Here is an 18,531-nt window from a genome sequence, read left to right on the forward strand (position 1 = left end):
GCTTATCTTTCTTCTAGATTGGTGAAGTATCGGGGTATGAACTTTCGTTCTAGAGGGCTGGGACTGGACTCTTATTGCCGTTTTGATGCGTTTATTGTTTAGCTTTTTATTGGTGTTCTTAGTTTTTGGATATGTTTGTCAGATTTCAAATACGTCTAAACTCTGTCGAGTTTCGGTTGTCGTCATAGATTCAGGCAAGCGATTGGCTTTGGGTAGCTGGTTTGTTGCTAATAGAACCCAGTCCTATTGCATCTTCATGTCGTGGTTTTACGCCAGCTTCATGCCGAGTGTTTCATTTTTAGCAAGTGTTGAGGTTTTCAGAAGATCCTGTGTTACGTCCCGAATCTAGATTTGTCAGTTTACTAACCATTTAGACGGTAAATGTCGTTTACTTTTAATTTTTTACTTCGTGCTAATATTTTAGTGGCCCTAAAAGGTTGACTTTTGTTCGAGTCAGTTTTTGAGGAAATTTTCTTCATGGAAGTTATAGAGGACTTTAAACCGAGCACGTGCATATGTGGTACGTAAAAATTGGAGTTCGTATGTGAAAGCTATGAGTGAAATACGAAAGTTACTATTCATGGTAAAAATTTAGTTAAATAAGGAAATTTACTGAGGTAGGTTTCCAAAACCAGAAACCCACCCCTTCCCTCTCTCCTCTCCCCCGACTTTTCTTTCTTCCCTTTCGGGTTCTTCTTCCTTCCTTCGATTCCACGTCTTTCAGCTACCAACTGCCGTGCAGCCGGCCACCACAGGGGCGCCTCCCTCCTCTCTGCACCCTAGTGGCCTTAGATTGTGGCGATTTGGCCGAGAAACCTTGGATCGAAGCAAAGTTCTTCATAGCTGCAGTTTGGGGTTTTCGTCGATTTCCAGCGATTCCGGCCATCTCCGGTCACCAAACCTGCGTCGAAGGTTCGGTTTTTGCCAGAGATCATTTCCCCTAAGGTCTTTCATTTCAATTTGCAGTGTGGAGGCCGAATTAACGATTGCAATTTCTAGGGTTTTTTATTCGACTATTTCAAGGTAAAATTTGGATGTGTTGTAGTTGAGAGAAATGATCAGTGGGTTGAAATGATGTTGTACTTGGAATTTGATAGCCGATTGTGGAGGTTGTCACCGGCGGGTGGCCGCCACTGTGGGTGGCGCTTGGGGAGGTGTAGGGCAGGATTTTAATTGCTGCTGTTTAGCTAATTAATCACTTGTGCAATGTAGTTTCCATAATTGTAATCTTGAGTACAATTGGTGAAGAGTGTGGATGGTTTTCGATATTGTTTTTCCAAGGTGGAATTTGTTAATTGAGTTATGAGGAATCCATCCATCAGATTTCCTTGATCCTGCCCTAAGCCCTTAAATTAAGGAATTGAAGATAGAGGAGAAGATTGGGAAGTTTTAGGTGTATAAGACAATGTTTGGGTTCAGTTTTATTCTATTGTAAATTTAATTTTCAGTCCTGTAATTATTGGTTTACGAACGTTTAATTATACAGGACGTGAGGAGGATTCCCATGAGGAGGGTGCGGATCGACGACAGACTTAGCCGGATACTGTGAATGGACGTTTGATTTTAAATTAATGCATGCAATTAAATTTTCTAAGTTAAGGAATTATTTAAATTACGTACCCTTTTATTTTGTTGAGAATATCATCCAATTGTTAAATATAAATTATTTGTCGTTTGGATTTCGGATTAGAAGTGCTATGCTCCATTTTTAACTCATTATTTGGAATAATTTTCGATGAATTGTTTTTGGAGGTTATTTCTGGGATTTAAAGCTATATCTATTAATAAATTTTGAGTTTCTGAAGAATATTCGGAAATAAATTTTCATAGAGATTTATGGATTTACCTTAATCCCGTTTGTTGGTTTAGGAGGTTGAGAATATTTTGGGTGTGCGGGGTCACACCATTGGCTATATCTTCTTCTTGTGAGATATTGGGGAAGCCCTTTGGTTTTCGATTTTTCATTGTTTTAACCCACCATACCTGGGTCGTCATATTTATTGCTAGCTAGCCTATTAGTACTCCTCCCCGCTTACTTTGTGTTTGCGGGTGAGTAGAGCCAAGCATGGGATGCTCAAGAGTGTGGGAGACTCCGACCCGAGCCTGGGAGGCTCCCTTTCTACCGTATGGTGATGACGCATTTCCCATACTTTTTATTTATCTTTGACTAGCGGGGCTAGTCAGAATATCACTTAACCAGCGGGGCTTGCTTAGTTTTACGAATTCTTGATTTTTAAGATAATTTTTTTTACCTTATTGAATGCATTGGATTGGTTTTAAAAGAATAAATGTGGGAAGTAAGAAACCCTCCTTTTCTTTTAAGTACTTATTCTTTTATCCACTCACACTAACGTTTTATTTACTCTTTCCCCTGGGCTCTTTGGTTTCAAATGCCCAGTTCACAGTGTTGCTGTTCGGCGTAGGAGTTGAGGCTTAGCACCATCATTGTCACCTATCCTCTGTAGGTTATTTATTAACCTACCTTATGTATTATATTTTTATTCTTTGTAGATTGCTCTGATGACCTTAGGAGGCTTTATTTAAATATTTGTATAATTTGGAACATGTCGGGGTTTGTGTAATTTCGAGGAAGTGGAAAGGTTGGAACTGTGGGTTGTAATATATCAGTCCTCATGTTTTTTTTTTCTTCTACACTTAGACTTTTATGCTTAGTAGTTATGGATTATTTGTTTGGGAAGCAAAGTGACTTCAGAATTTTGGAATTGGGTTAAACCTAGGAATATATCATCTTTATGTCTTTACAACAGGTTTGGGTTGTCCGCTTTTAGGGGAAGTTCTGTCGAATTTTTCCGAATAGTGGGCCCCGCAGGTCCATCTCGAAGTTTAGGGGGAAACTTCGGGGTGGGTCCTGACATCCTGAGATGGCCCACCCAATAGGTTTCTATTGTGGTTAGATCCTATTCCAGTTATTGCTACTTATTTTGGTCAATTTAACACAAGCAGCTACTCAAGTCAGTCTTCGATATTGGATCTATTGACGCGTCAATCTCTCTTTTTCATAGTAGTGTCATCCTTTGGTGTTTGTCCTTTGATGTAATCTTTGTTGGGTGCTATGATTGCGTTGTAGTTGCAGTTTGATTGAATGAAGCTATTTCTGATAAAAAAAAAAATCAAAGGGTGTTATGATAAATTTTCTATTGGAACCTCCAAATTTACTCATTTGACCCCTAATTTCAGCTTTTTACACCTCTTATCAAATTTTCAAATACTAAATTTACTCACTAAACTTTCTCAAATAACCTCACTCATATAATTTACAAACAAATTATTATCTTTAAAATAAAAAATTTAGTCATTTCAATGATTTACTCACTCTATAAATCTTAACTAAATATACATTTCTTTTTTTGAGGTAAAGCTGAAATTTTATTAATGAATTATACGATTACAATCATACTGTAGGGCATCCAGAACACACTCTAGAGCTTGAGAAAACCATTCCATATGAATGTCAGAATCAAAACCAAATACTGCTAGTCTATGAGCAACATGATTAGCGGTCTTGTAAGTATGATGAACATCTATAGAAAGCAAATCACCTAGCAATCTTTAATTTCTTCAACAATGATTCCCAAAGTAGAGAAGTCTTGATCCTCTGCAGTCACAGCCTTCACAGTCTCTAAGCAATCACTCATTAGTGCAACATTAGACACACCAAGTGCCTGAATGAGCTCTAGCCCAGCTTTAATAGCAAGCAACTCAGCATGGTAGTCAGAGGACACATTAGTCACTCTATAAGCAAAGCCTGCAATGAACTCACCCTTCTCACTACGCAGAACACCGCCAATGCCTCCATGTTGTAGAGAAGAAACATAAGCACCATCAACATTCATGCACAATAAGCCACTCATGGGAGGAGACCAATGCACTATAGCTTTCGTCCTCCTATCGTTTACCATAATCGTACCCCTATTAGCCTGAAGGAACTCTTCATACTAAGCCATAGTACAAGCAACAATTGTAGAAGCGTTTTTAGCATTATCATTCCACAATTTATCATTCCTATTCTTCCAAAGACCCATAAAAGCATCAACAACTTAGAAAATTTTTTAGAGGAAAGAGTAGATGCTTGCTTAAGTAACCATTCCTTAAAAATAAAAGAATGCGTAATAGGAACCTGAATTGAAAAAGGAGGAGCAGTAAGGATTTCCTGCGCAGTAGGGCACCCACATAACAGATGTCCAACACTCTCAACTTAGTGAAGGCAAAGCAGGCACCCCATATCACCAGTATAACCCTTCTTACTCAAACTCTCCCTAGTTGGTAACACATCATGACAAGCTCGCCAGATACATATAGAGACCTTCCCAGGGATCTTAGCTTTCCAAAGTGACTTTCAGAGAATACTAAAAGGATCACCAAGAGAGGTGGAAGCAAAGACATCCCCCATCACTACCTCTCGAGCTACATAGCAAGCAGCCGGTTTACAGAGTTGATGAGGAGAAACAGTTGGAATCCACTGATCACTCCAAACATGAATAGAGGAGCCATTACCAACTTGCCAAAATAATCCAGCCTGAAGGACAGTTCTAGCTTCCATAATGCTTCTCCATGCATACGAGGGGGAATCCCCCATATCTGCATCCAAAAAAGAACCATTCGGAAAATTCCTAGCCTTGAGCAAACGAGACAACAAGGAATTAGGATTAGTGATTAACCTCCATCCCTGTTTCGCAAGCAGAGATAAATTATGAGCATGCAGATTCTTAAAACCTAAACCTCCTTCACTTTTAGACAGGCACATCCTATCCCATGACCGCCAAAGAATTTTGCGATTAGAATCTGAATCTCCCCAAAACAATTGAGCACAAAGTTGGTGGAGATCAACACAAAGACCTTTAGGAAGCATATAACAACTCATAACATATGTTGGAATAACTTGAGCCACTCCCTTAATCAGAATCTCCTTCCCTGCAAAACTCGGGATTTTTGTGCGCCAACTGATCAGCTTCTTAGTTAATCTTTCCTTAAATAACAGCCTAAAAACCCAATCCACTATGGAATTATAGAAAGCCATCGATCAAGTAGTATATATAAGACTGATAGAGTTGTAATAATGGGAAAAGAAAAAGTACGAGGCCAGAATGGCGAGAAGAATGGCGTGGGAAGCTATACATAAAGACAAGATCAGTCAATTACCGGATGATACTCTCTCTCACATCCTTTCTCTCCTTCCCACGAGAGATGCAGTACGAACCACTATTTTGTCTAAAAGATGGAACAACCTTTGGATTTCTATTCCCAACCTAGGCTTCGACCCACACGAAGTTTCAAGTGATAAATGTGGGGAGTTTGTTGATGGTGTTCTTTCACTGCATGCCTCTTCAAACATCCAAAAGTTTCGTCCATGTAGTCGAAATTCCTATTATAATGGAGATGAATATATGTCTGGCAATTCTAGATGGATATGCGACGCCATGAGGCATAACATAGTTGAACTTGATCTTCATATATTTGATAATCATGGTTCTAGCAGGTTGGGAGACCTTCAATTGCCTGTGAGCCTTTTCACATGCAAAACTCTTGTGGCTTTGAAGATGAGTTCAAATTGTATGAACCTTGCTCCTCCTCCTTCGGCATCAGCTTGTTTTCCAAGTCTCATGTTCCTCCACTATAGACTTGGTTGGCCTGAAAGTGCCTCAATTTTTGAAATGCTCGCTTCCAAGTGTCCTGTGCTTGAAGACTTGACCATCGATGTATGTACAATTGGAAATGTCTATACTCTAAATATCCTTGCAGCAGGATTGAAAACGTTTAGAATTCTAAGTAGCTTAATGGATGTGGATATGTACAGGTTTTCTATCAATGCCCCAAAGCTTGAAAACCTTGTCGTCTTAGGTCAACTTGGATTATTATTATTTTTAAATAAAATAAGGGATGAGGCGATATTAGCTCCTCGGAAGTAGACAATTTAGAGAGCAAGTCTCACCCTCAAACCCAAAGGTGAAGGGCCTACCACACTCTGGCAACCCACCGCCTGTCCCCTTATTTTTTATTTATTAATAATAAAGAAAAATACAAACAAGAGAAGGAAGGACAAAAGCCAAACCCCAAAAGTACAGACTAGATAAAGAAATAAAAGATGGAAAAAAAAAATTTCCATCTTTGGAACAGAGAAAAAGAAAGAGATAAACTCCAAGAAGCCCAAAGCAGCATCAAGAAGAAACACGAGAATAAGGGAACCCCTGGTCATCCATTCTTAAGTATGGAGAGATCTCGGGTGGAGGTGAGGCATGCCAAATCAGAGATGAAGAAGCCAAACCCAAATTTGTTAACCTATCTGCCACAGAATTTCCTTCACAAAGAACATGAGAGCAGTGAAATGTCATTGACTGAATGTGAGATAAACAATTCAACCAAGCAATGCGCAGTGACCAAGGAGGTGCAAATGAGGTAGAGGAAATACATGCTAAAACACTGGTCGAATCACTCTCCAACCAAATACAATGCCAACCCATTCGAAAAGCAATCTCAATACCAATTATAACTCCCATTAACTCCGCAAAGAAAGCTGAGTGTTGACCTAAACCTTGACAATAACCTCCAAAATATTGACCATTCGCAACCCGAAAAACACCACCACAAGCTGCAGGGCCAGGAATACTTTTAGCTAACCCATCAGTGTTAAGCTTAATCCAAGGGAAAATAGGGGATGCCAAAGAACCAACTGAGGAGCAACTGATTTGTGAGCAACTGGTTGGATTCCCAGGCTCACTAGCAACTGAGAATCCAACACACCACAGGAATAACCGGGAAAATGAGGTGCAGCAAACCGCAACCAAGATTTAATACGGCGAAAAACACGCTTAAGAGAAGGCCTCTTATTATTAAAACAAAGCTTATTACGTGTTTTCCAAGTAGCCATGAAAGCAAACAGACAACCAGCAAGCCATAAATTTTTTAGTTGAGGAGAAAACGGTGTACCAACAATTGTACTCCATAAATCACCAATTGAGCCATGAGTTGGTAACGAAGTACCAAAACAGCATGACAACCATTGCCAAACATGCTGAGCGAAGGAACAAGAAACAAATAAATGAGTTGAGTCCTCCATAGTGAAAGCAATACAGAGAAACATTGAAGAAGAAAGGTAAAGAGAGAAGAGAAAGCAAGAAAAACTTGTGAGGGCTACATTTTTCCTCAACTGATGATGAATATTACCGAGTGAATACTTTTATACTATTCTAAAATAACCACTCCTATCTAATACCTATTATACCCTTAACATACCCCCTCAACCATATGCTTTGGTATCGCACCCAAGCATAATGGTTGGAACAAAGAAAAACCCTGCTAATCTATCAAAGCATCAAATAAAACCCCAATAGCACAAGAAACGAGCTTCAAATATGCTACACTTAAGCTGGTTGCCGTATGGTTGCTCTTCATTCACATAGAGGCCAAAAGGCCAAGAGATTTTCTTTGAATCCGTATGTAGCAGAATATATTCCCCTCATCATCAGAATTGACCAAAAACATCTTTTGCAACAATCAAGAAGCATCTGAATGGCAAGAATTGGAATGATGATTGACTTGTATCTTAGAGCAAGCCCAAACAAAACAATGGTGGCAGCACCTAACCTACAGAAATCAGCAACATCTTGCATGGGGCTGCATCAATTGCTAGTATGATATGCAGTGACGAACCCAATAGTAGTCCAGCTCAAGACCAGCAGATACACACAAGAACAATTGCCAGTTCTTTACAACTTCCTGAACTCCAAAATTGTAGATTGTGAAGGATGATGGCAGAGCACCCCAGCAAATAATTGCAATTCCAATAGTCATAAGAATAGTGGAGAGGATAAGGTGCTTTTCCAAAGCTGGTTTAATGTCCTTGACAGCCTTAGAAATCAGTGGCAAACAAGGTTGTGATCAAACAAACAAGAGTGCCCATACAAGTTTCCATTCTCTATTCATGATCCTTGCGACTACGGAATGGATTTGTTTTCATCACTTCAACTGGGTATTGAGAAAAGAATACTCTCAAATCATGGACACTGGAAGCATGGAGACTCAAACCAGGACCTCTTGATGGAACTCAATCATTTTAATCTGTTGTTGATAATACTCTGCCACATTATTCTCGATATCTTCTTTATCCACCTCACTAAACTTCCTTCCACCACCATAACTCCTAAAACCATAACCAACACCAAAATCATATCTAGAACCATAACCATCCCTTCAAAAAGGAAAAGAAAAACTTCTTCTATTCAACTAAATCTTCTTCTTTTAACAATCACTTAAATCTTCTTCTTCAAACTGCATTCAATTCTTCTTCTTCAAACTATATACAACTAATTCATCTACTTCTTCAAAATTCAACCAATTCATCTTCTTCAAAATTCACTCCTTCTTTCACAAATATTTACAACTAAATCTTCTACTTGTTCAAAATCTAATAATTCTTCTTCAAAAAAAATGATTCACTTCTTCTTTCAACATTCAATCAATTCTTCTTCGTCAAATATATACAACTAATTCTTCTTCGAAATTCATCTAATTCAACAGAAAAGAGATTCCACCAATTCTTCTTGAAAATATCACAAATTCTTCTTCTTCAAAATTCAACTAATTCAACTATACTTTCAACATGGATGGATGAAAACGAGACATAACAACCAAGTACAGAGATTCCATGATAGACAATAGCTCAAGAGCAGAAAAGAGAGATGCCAATCGGAAAGAAATTACCAAAATCTCTGTGATTGTACCAAACGATCGAGATGAGTCCACACTCAAATTCCAGTAGAGGCTGCGATGATTATATTGCAGAGGTTCCGATGCAAGTTGAGGCGCAGGAGTAGGCGACGACGTTTTGCATTCTCAGTTTGAGTTTCACTCCAGAAGTACTGAAATCGTATCATGACATAACGAATAAGCTCTTTCCGATCAGAGAGAAATAGGGAGCCGATTAGCACAAGCATCGAGCAAGGATCCATGGCAGAGGGAGGGGGTTAGGGTTTGGAATTGGGGAAAATAAAAATTGAAAGAAACTGATAACGTGAAAGCAAAGGATAGAGGAAGCAAGAACATCTAGGTCACCGATCGACCTGAGCTCTGATACCATGAAAGCAATACAGAGAAACATTGAAGAAGAAAGGTAAAGAGAGAAGAGAAAGCAAGAAAAATTTGTGAGGGTTACATTTTTACTCAACTGATGATGAATATTACAGAGTGAAGACTCTTATACTATTCTAAAATAACCACTCCTATCTAATACCTATTATACCCTTAACACATAGTGCAAAAAGAGCAAAGCTTACTACTTTTCGAACAATGCAAAAGCCATGGTCAAAGCTGAGATCCATTTAATCCATGGTTATAACGGAGAGAATATTTATCGTGTTGAAAGCGCACCTCCCTTGCTAGGAGTCTCTGGTGTTAAATATTTGTCTCTTTTAACTCCTGTGTTTTCGGCACGTTCTCTGCCTTCCTTCCATAATTTGAAGCATTTGAAGGTTGGCCTGTTTCGTTGCTCTTATTGGGGATATGTAATCGAGCTGCTCAAGAGATCACCAAATCTGGAAGATATTGTTTTGGATATTTGGACTTGGACATGGGGTAAACAGGAATATGTGAAAGGGTACCGGCCCTTCAATCCACCAGAGGCTGTTCCTATTTGTGTTTCCTCGCACCTCAGGACCATTTCTGTCATTAATTTCATGGGATAGGATGATGAGTTTGAAGTGGTCAAATATTTGTTGCAGTATAGTGAAGTTCTTAGGTGGTTAACTATTTCAACCCTTGAGAGTCATCTTTTTAAGAGTCGTCGAATGACAGCAGAGAAGTTGCATAAGAAAGCTTTGAAGTTTCAAAAATGCTCCAAGACTTGTGAGATTGAAATAATTATCAACTCCGAGACTGACCGGCACAAAAACTGTAGTTGTCATTTGTGAGTGTGGATGTTGCATCTCCTATAGTCCTATGAATTAGTCCAACTTGGAGCAAACCCTTTCATTTGTTTTGTGGGTCATTGCCCATTTGTGATCGGAACTTCTTTTGTATTATGTAACTGTGGGTTTTTCAATATTTGTTAAATTCGATCTAATCATTCTAATGTTTGTTTATACTGATATTGGGGTAAGATGAATTATGAAACTTGAAGCCACAAATATTATTCCTCACTGCACGCACTATGGGGTTGATGGTATAACAAGCTTGTTAAGCTTTTACCTTCTGGTATTAACTTGAATCAATTGAACTATTGGAGCTATCTCTTCATGATTGGGATACGATGATGTGGTGAAGATAACACTTTCCATCATAGTTAAGCCATTTACCATTTGCCCCATTACAAAAGAGAAGTTAGTCGAGAGTAGTTTGAAGCTTGCATAGGAAGCATATTATTTTGAAGGAGAACAACTAATGAGGTCCTGGGGTACTTTTTAGCATACAAGGTCTTGAAGTTATCAATGATGCAAACAGATGACATGTCTCAGAAGCATTCATGCCTGTCTCTAGATCTGTCCCAAAATGACATCTCCACCAGAGACCTTGAAGTCTGATGGGGCTTCCTCAACATTTAGAACTTTAACCTTCCCGTCAACCACATATGCCGACCATCTGCAGAAAGAGAGTAACCATATCTTCAAGACTGACAAACTTGAATGCATACAGTAAAACACAAATAGAATGACAGACTGAGGGTGGCTCTATCCGTCAATAGTAGGGAAAAGAGGATGAGGAGGGATTGTGTTGATAAATTTTCGATAGAATGAGTCCGAGACCATCTAATAATTTATTTATTTTTTAATTCAATGCAAGCTAATTTCTAACAACAAACAAACTGGACTAGAGATTATACCTCTGAGAACGAGGTCCAAGCAAAGCAACAGAGAGATCTTTATCCAACTCGAAGCTTTTGTGGAAGCTCCCATCAAAATCCCCATAGAACTCAATCTATTAAGGCAAGTATTCAACTAAGTCAACAATGGTGCTCTAGTTTAAGCGGAAACAATAAAATTACTATTGCATCAGCGGAAAAATTGAAACACACCATTGCCACACTATGGAGGAGTTTTGCATTATGTACAAGTTACGCTATTTCCTTAATTAGTTTACTTTACATTGACAAACAACATTTCAAACATGAACAGAAGCTATGAAGTATGAACAAACAAAGCTAATTGCTTTAGAACTCAATTGACCTCAATAGTGACTGGTAATATAATTCACTACCATGCAAAATATGATTTTGGAACTTTGAACGGAAGGAAAAACTGAATCATACTATTGCTACACTTTGAAGGAATTGCTCATTATGGACGAGTTACCTTATTTCCTAAAGTACTTAAAACTGATTAGAAAAAATAATATAAAAAAAAAAGTTACACATAAAGGAAAGCTAAATCCTCTAGAACTCAGATAACTTCCTCATAATATAATTCTCACTACAATGCAAAAATTGAAATGATCCAGTGATCCATGAGTGGCCACGCTAACAGTTAAGTAACTACTTTCCCAAGTAAAATAAAGAGCGAATACAGAGAATAAGGGAATTCATATTCAGTACAAAAGGAGCATGGTATCGCAAATTGAGAAAACATCTCTGGAAATCCGAAGAGATGGAACAGCAGTTAGATAAATGACATACCGAATCTTTGGCTTCAAGTTTATCTGCCCATCCATTTAAAACATAGGGATCATTAACCGCTACACAAATCACAGAATCAATCCCTTTAGCCTTAAACTTATCAATGTTGCTCTTGTAACTAGGCACATGCTGCTGCGAACAAACCCCCGTATACGCACCCTGACACACACACAAATAACAATAACCCATTTACATAAATCCCTTGCAAACTTGAAACACTCAGCAAAATAGAAACAAAACAAAAACATAAATCATTAGAGAGAGAGAGCAACTTACAGGGAGGCCAAAGATGACGACTTTCTTGTCCTGAAAACACAGAATTCACGAAAACTGAGTACCCAAAATGTTGGAAATAAGATGTGAAGAAAGGTAGTGGATAAGAGAGACAAAAAGGGGAGACCTTGAAAATGTCTTTGAGAGGAGTGGTGGAGAACTTGGAGGAGACGCCCTCGTCCCAGCTCCGAGCTTTCTGGAGGGAAACATCGGGTGCGGCGGAGACTAGGTCCGTCCCGACTGCCACCGCCGCGTAGCCTCGTGAGGAGGCTCCGATTCCGACGGCCGATCTCATCGCGGAGTAGGATGCTCGCTTTAGAAGTGTAGACGCCATTGAGCTGAGTCGACTCACTCGATTCGTTTGGGTTTGCTTTTGGTCCAGAACACACTGGGTATCGGTGATAATGGTTTTAAACTAATAGCTGGTTATTACGGTCTATGAGATATGACGTAACGGTTCATCCGGTTCACCCGGGCTCACTATTAACCCTTTGACAAAGAAACATTGCCATAAATGAAGGATAAAAAAAAATTACACCATTAACCGTGTACTTATAATGAGTGAATTTTAACCATCAAGTCCAGGACTTGATTCACTCTGAAGTCTGAACTTATGTAGCAAATTATTTCATTAGAAGAGATTTTATTGAATGTTTGCTGCTGCAAAATAGGGCAACTCATTTCAAATTATCGCTACACACTTCGATTATCAATACCCTTATAGGAGTTACATTCGTTCTGGGTCAATAAACGCGATAATCTAAACAAAATGGAATTCAAAGCCTAAACTGAAAGTTTGAAGATATAATTCGGCTTCCCGGTGTCTAAAATTCTAAAACTCCATGAAAGCATCATAATCAAAAATTGAAGTTCTTCTCCGAGCAAACTTCGTTCAGCGCTATAATTCAACAGCTGAAATCCACCAAGTACCCAAATCAAGCAGCAAGAACTTCAGGTACCTGAAATAAGAAATCATATGAAAACAAAAACTTGTGTGAGTTTCACTGATAATCAATTGATGAATGGAAATCATCGCAGTCAAAGGAAACAACCAGATTCTTAGTGTGTTGCTTTAGAAGGAAAAGAGGGTTCTTGAAAATTTGAAATACCATTGTGGTTGGACAAACAAAGAACAGATGCCATTGAGGAAAAATGATTTAAGTAAAAGGGAAGCTAGTACTTCAAGTGTCAATACACCAAATAAATAAGGAACTGCACACAGCGGAAACAAATGACTAGAATAGACTACAACTCTTTACTGTGGCTGGTTTGATGCAAAATAATTTCACTTGTATCTCCTACCAACTAGCAGGGGAAGCACCAGAGCCTTCCTCTTCCCCAATTATTGGAAGCTAGCTACACAAAGCCTAATCTCCTACCAACTAGCACGCCATCCTACGATGGACTGTATTTTCATTTTTAAGTCATTACCTATTACATAACACACCATTCTATTCTAAGCTTCTTCTCTTAATGCTATCCTCTATGTTTATTAAGTCACTCTTCCTAGGTGGTGCATCTATTGATGATTGAAATACTCTGTAGGCTTGCAGCACTCAAACAAGAAGCCAAAATGGCAAGGAATTGATAATAAGTCTCTAACATATTAAGTCCCTCTTCAATTTCAAGGTTCTTTACTTTTTAAGTGCATGGAACATCTGAACTGTAAACACAAGAGATGGTAAAAGCTATCAGGCATCAAAACTAGCCAGATTACTTGTTAAGATAGAGTAACAGCAAGAAGATTATAAATAATTGGCAACTGTGTGTTAAAAAAACATAATGGTTAATGCAGTAATATCAAATTCAACACTAAAACCAGACTGTTCAAGAAGTGACATCCAAAAGTAGTCTACTTACTTTTGTTTTGTCCATGCCACTTGTGTATACTTGTATACCAATTCCACTGAAAACCCAGGGCAGCAATACGTATTATACCAGCAGCAACCACCTCCACAAATGCCATAATGAACGATCTCTGAGGCGACAACCCGGCAGTGGCAATAGACAACAAAAGCCCTTCAAAGTTGCAAGGTACAATAAAAGACGCAGACTTGATTCCATCCAAAGCTTTCTTAGCAACTTCCTCAGCTTTCATTGCACCAGAGGATTCCGCGATAATGCTGGTCAGCTGCGGCCTCTTCTTAGTTTCTGCAATTGAGTGCACATTTCAAATTTACAGTACTAACCAAGAGAATTCACAAGTCCCAAATCAAAATCACATACAAAACGCAAAGCTTGACGCATCGAAATCCCACATTGCTAAAATTGACAATAATTGCCACAGGATTCATGGTTTCTTTACCTTCAGTGAGTCCAGGAGTGTCAGTATCCGGAGGGAAAATTAGTGAAACGTGAATGTCGTCCGCAATGACCTCTTGCTGCAGAGCTTCAGCCAAACCCCGAAGCCCAAATTTGCTAGCGGAATAAGCCGTGTAGCCGTAAATCCCAACCTGACCAGCCTGCGACGACATCAGAGCAATCGAACCCGGTCCGCGGTCCTTCCTGTCCTTCATTCCCGGCAAGGCAGCTTTGATCACGTTAAAGCTACCGATCAAATTGATGTCCACCATGAACCTGACCTCATCCAATCCCTGCTTCTCCAACTCCCCGGGGACAAACACTCCCTGGTTGACTACTAACACGTCAATCGGGCCCGCCGCCTCGACCGCCTTGGAAACGGCGTCATAGTCACGAACGTCGGCCACAAAGACAGCGACGTCTATGCCAGTGGAGAGCTGGATGTAGTTCTTGGCCTCCTCAAGCTTGTCGAGAGAGCGTGCAAGGATGGAGACTCTGGCGCCCTCGGAGGCAGCACGGTGGGCCAGGGCGAGGCCGATGCCGCTGGATCCACCGGTGATGAAGACGTGGCGGTTCTTGATTGGGACAGTGGCGGGGCGGGGGCGGACGATGAGGTAGAGGAGGAGGAGGAGAGCGAGAGGGAGGAGGAGGAGGAGAGAGAGCAAGGAGAGGTTGGGGTCAGCCATTGATTGTGGTGTGGAGTTGAGAGGGGACTAGTAGTTGTAAGTTGTAACTAGTGTTTTTGCTCTCCGCCTGTAAATTTGGGTAGATCCGCCCAGTCAACAGCTAACGTGCACTTGTGCATCGACTAACCAATCCCAAAATTCAAAATGGAAGTAAGCACATGAACCTGGGAAGCTATCCAAAACAAACTCAGCACCAAAAACCTCACCCAACAGAAGCTGCACTTGAAAAAAAAAATGCAGAAAAGTGAATGAACCATAACAGTAATAAGAGAAACAGTGACAACATGGCATCTATGCTTGTATATCAGTTAAATATGGCTTCTACTTGCATCTGTTTTTTGTTTTTATTTCTATGCTTGCATATTTTTATTCCTCTCTTTTTTTCCTCTATTCAGCAACTACCAATAAACATAATATATATATAGACACACACACACTTTGGAGCCTTTAACATGATTGAAATAATAACTGTGGTGCATCCAATTATACACAGTTGAACTCTGCTCTAAATGCTACTCTTAGAGAACTAAAATCATCAAAGAACTAAAACTAAGCTAACTATAATGAGCAAATTATACCTGCAGTAAACAGTGAGGGGTCTTCACCTCAGTCTTCCTAATACCACCACGATATTCTTCAAACTACAAAAAGAATTTTTCTTGACAATTTGATTTCCTACAGTTGACTTGCATAAATAGAAAAATAAGAGCAGCATTAAGATGATTGAATAGAAATACTGTAATGCAAATTATTTGGCATGTTAATTTTGTTATGTAAATCTCATCTTTTAATCTATACAACAAAATACAAAGTCTTGTTTGTAGGTTAGTTTAGTAATGGGAACTGATATCCTGATCCCTTCACAAAATATAAAAGCATTGTAATGCATTCGCAAGGCTTATTTTGTAGTGTAAAACTGATCTTTGAATCACCTGATAAAATAAATGTGAGGATTCACAAGTACTGCTGAATCAATGAAAATTCTCAGTAATTAACGAAAAACTGAATCAATAACCAAGTACTATGCAACTTTCAACCATATGTTCTCTGTATGATTATCCGATATGGTTAAAAACTGAATCAATTACCAAACCCACCCTGAAATATCCCTGAAATGTCATATTCCATAACCATTGTTTGGCAATTGATAAGGCAATACTAGATGCTGGAATAACCCAGCTTGCTCACCTTATGATTAAAATTGCAGATTGGAGAACTTACTACCAGAGCTTTCTATTGCAAAGTTCCTTTTATCTCAAAATTATGAAACAGGACTACAAAAGATTAAAATGGTACGTGTTCTTGATTTATTTTCCCGATGTTTTAAATTTCAGTCACTTAAGAACATGTAAGTGCTTAATTAAGCATCTTACCCTAGAATTACATAATATGCAAATATCTGAATAAGCCTGAGTAAACTTTCTGTCAGTTGCAGAAGAATTAAGCTAAGAAATACTGAATCATTCACCTGGGCTAAGCGAATGATAATATTTGGAAAATCTTTCACATTCACCAGACACTTCACCCTTTGCTGCCAAGCACCTGCAATTGGTTTTAAATGTTTGAAGGCTCAATCAACTGTTTTCTATTGAGTCAAGTTGGGAAATCTAGTTAATAACAACACACACAGATATTGGTATAGGATATAGAAACAACAATAGCAAAGAACAGACCTTCATACAAACAAAAATATCAAGCAAAGTTTACACATTTACATATTTATATTAACAGCAAATTATGAACAAAAAAGTCAAGAACTGATCATGAAAACTCCTACAGGTTTAGGCAAACAAAACATTATGATCAGAACATATAAACAATGACCCAAAACTGACACAGTCCTTCCCAGCTTCCTTAACACAAAGTTGGGTAAAAGGGAAACTATGTTGACCTGGAAACAACTTTAGACAAAAACCAAAAAACCAATTGAGTGCACAGCAAAGAAGAAAAAGAAAGATTAGTCTTGCTAGTAGAATGTTACAGATTTCATACCATTTACTCAAAACCAACTCCCCAGAAAATCACAGCCAGTTCACATATACAGAATGCAAAAGATTTACAAGAAGTAATGCAATTTACCCCAATCCCCACCCAGTACTTGAATAAACAGTAAACTGCAGGAACTAGAAACTTGACAAAAAGGTGAAATTTTTAGATCCTCTAAATACTGTAAAATCCAATACAAACAACCCAAAAAGAGGACCAATTGAGGGAAATGTGAGTTACAGAAAATAATTAAATTTGTAGAAGTTGTGAAATGTAAGTGTAAGATTGGAGGTATTCAGGTAGCTTAGAATACCCAGATGAAACGCAGATAGGCAGATTGAAGTCTATCTACTGTAGGTAGTCAAACATGCAAGAACAATTAATATATGGCTGTAACTTAACCGGTTATCATGAACAAGAACATGCATAAAAGGTTTTGGCAAATATGAGCTGAGGAATCAGATGATACGTGGTAATAGGTTTGGTCAACAAGTCTTAATAATGGAGGAACTAGGAACTAATATATGTTATATGTTATATACAACTCTCCTTTTGTCTTAGAAACATGTATCTTTTATTGCTAGAAGTCTCCTTTTGTTTGAATTTGGAGCTAAACTGTGGGCTTTGGCGTTTCAGGGTAAGCAAATACGGTACAGGAGATGGCCTTGTATAGCAATTTTGTCCAAATTTGGGAGACATTTGACTAACAACAGCTAAAGGCCTTGCTGTATCAAACATAAATAAATATTGGGAATTGGAGTTCAAGAATCAAACTTTGACTCCTCAATGGTAAACAGAATTGATGAGAAATCAACAAGAAACCCATTAAAAAGCAATCAAGAGACTTATCAGAAAAGAAAAGAAATACCTCCCGTTTGGAGCAAATCAGAAAACAAAGCAAGCTTGGATGGGGGAAAGCCGGAGAAGATGACTGCAATGAAAGGAAGTGTTAATTACTTAAATACGCCCCTGAGGCTGGAAATTAAGAACAAGTGCCTCCTATTTCTCCCACCGCAATTCCAAAAGATTTGAAACCAACTACCAAAATCGATAACTTAACTACCTCCAGCAGGTTCTCTAGTGATTCATAAGGGATGGGATGATAGTGTGAATGGAGTAACTAATGTCTGTGCTCTCTGCGGCCCGCCTCTAAAATTGGGTAGATCCGCCCGGTCAATGGCTGACGTGCACTTGTGTTTGTGCAGTAGAGTACCTGACCAATAAATATTTTCTGTTTTTTTCTTTCGATATTATACATTCATATTTCGTTACTTTCAAAGAAATTCATGTTCTATTCTAAAAAAAAATTTAATTAATTATCTGCTGTGTCACCCGGTGTGTCTAATATCCATTTATTTTTCTTATATGTGATTTTTGCCAACACAAGTTTTGTTACAGAAATGTTCCAATTTTTTTTTTTTTTTATAAGAAGACTTTGCCAACGAAAGGTTGTTCGCAAAACTATGTTCTGCTTTATTTTATTTTGGATTAAATTCAGTTTACCTCTCTCAAGTTTTTGGATAATTTCATGTTAGTCTCTGTGCTCTCAATTTAATCAGAACCACGCCTGAGCTTTCCAATTTCAATCAGCCGTGACTAATTGCTTAGGCACCGTCCAAATTGGACGTTAAATCAGACAATAAAACCCACTTTCAGGGCTAAAAT

At 38.6% G+C, this 18,531-nt stretch overlaps 2 protein-coding genes across 14 annotated transcripts; both read right to left on the reverse strand.

The window, feature by feature from the left end:
- Window positions 1–10,267: 10,267 nt before the first annotated feature.
- Window positions 10,268–12,295, reverse strand: LOC112197964 (peroxiredoxin-2F, mitochondrial). The gene is made up of 5 exons (XM_024338949.2): window positions 12,021–12,295; window positions 11,897–11,926; window positions 11,621–11,779; window positions 10,832–10,926; window positions 10,268–10,590 (listed from the first exon to the last, which is right to left on the reverse strand). The coding sequence occupies exons 1-5, from the start codon at window positions 12,225–12,227 to the stop codon at window positions 10,485–10,487; spliced, it is 597 nt and encodes a 198-aa protein (XP_024194717.1). The 5' UTR covers window positions 12,228–12,295; the 3' UTR covers window positions 10,268–10,484.
- A 275-nt stretch (window positions 12,296–12,570) lies between these two features.
- LOC112198084 (3-dehydrosphinganine reductase TSC10A) lies at window positions 12,571–18,087 on the reverse strand. 13 transcript variants are annotated; one of them, XM_024339124.2, is made up of 8 exons: window positions 17,930–18,087; window positions 17,735–17,797; window positions 16,349–16,422; window positions 15,459–15,521; window positions 15,087–15,096; window positions 14,199–15,002; window positions 13,754–14,044; window positions 12,571–12,852 (listed from the first exon to the last, which is right to left on the reverse strand). In XM_024339124.2, the coding sequence occupies exons 6-8, from the start codon at window positions 14,878–14,880 to the stop codon at window positions 12,845–12,847; spliced, it is 981 nt and encodes a 326-aa protein (XP_024194892.1). In that variant the 5' UTR covers window positions 14,881–15,002; window positions 15,087–15,096; window positions 15,459–15,521; window positions 16,349–16,422; window positions 17,735–17,797; window positions 17,930–18,087; the 3' UTR covers window positions 12,571–12,844. The 13 variants fall into 13 exon arrangements, with proteins under 13 accessions (XP_024194892.1, XP_024194891.1, XP_024194889.1 ...); XM_024339123.2 differs by having other exon boundaries at window positions 15,459–15,555; XM_024339121.2 differs by having other exon boundaries at window positions 15,459–15,565.
- Between the last annotated feature and the right edge of the window lie 444 nt (window positions 18,088–18,531).

The sequence above is a fragment of the Rosa chinensis genome, chromosome 4 (assembly GCF_002994745.2).
Source record: "Rosa chinensis cultivar Old Blush chromosome 4, RchiOBHm-V2, whole genome shotgun sequence".
NCBI lineage: Eukaryota > Viridiplantae > Streptophyta > Magnoliopsida > Rosales > Rosaceae > Rosa > Rosa chinensis.

Excerpts from the sequence above, each read along its gene's own strand:
- LOC112197964 (XM_024338949.2), bottom strand. The coding sequence starts at position 12,227 with ATGGCGTCTACACTTCTAAAGCGAGCATCCTACTCCGCGATGAGATCG. Across the intron at positions 11,780-11,896 it reads TCGTCATCTTTGGCCTCCCT|GGTGCGTATACGGGGGTTTG; the intron begins GTAAGTTGCTCT and ends TGTGTGTGTCAG. Across the intron at positions 10,591-10,831 it reads CTTGGACCTCGTTCTCAGAG|ATGGTCGGCATATGTGGTTG; the intron begins GTATAATCTCTA and ends CTCTTTCTGCAG.
- LOC112198084 (XM_024339125.2), bottom strand. The coding sequence starts at position 14,880 with ATGGCTGACCCCAACCTCTCCTTGCTCTCTCTCCTCCTCCTCCTCCCT. Across the intron at positions 14,045-14,198 it reads CACTCCTGGACTCACTGAAG|AAACTAAGAAGAGGCCGCAG; the intron begins GTAAAGAAACCA and ends ACTCAATTGCAG.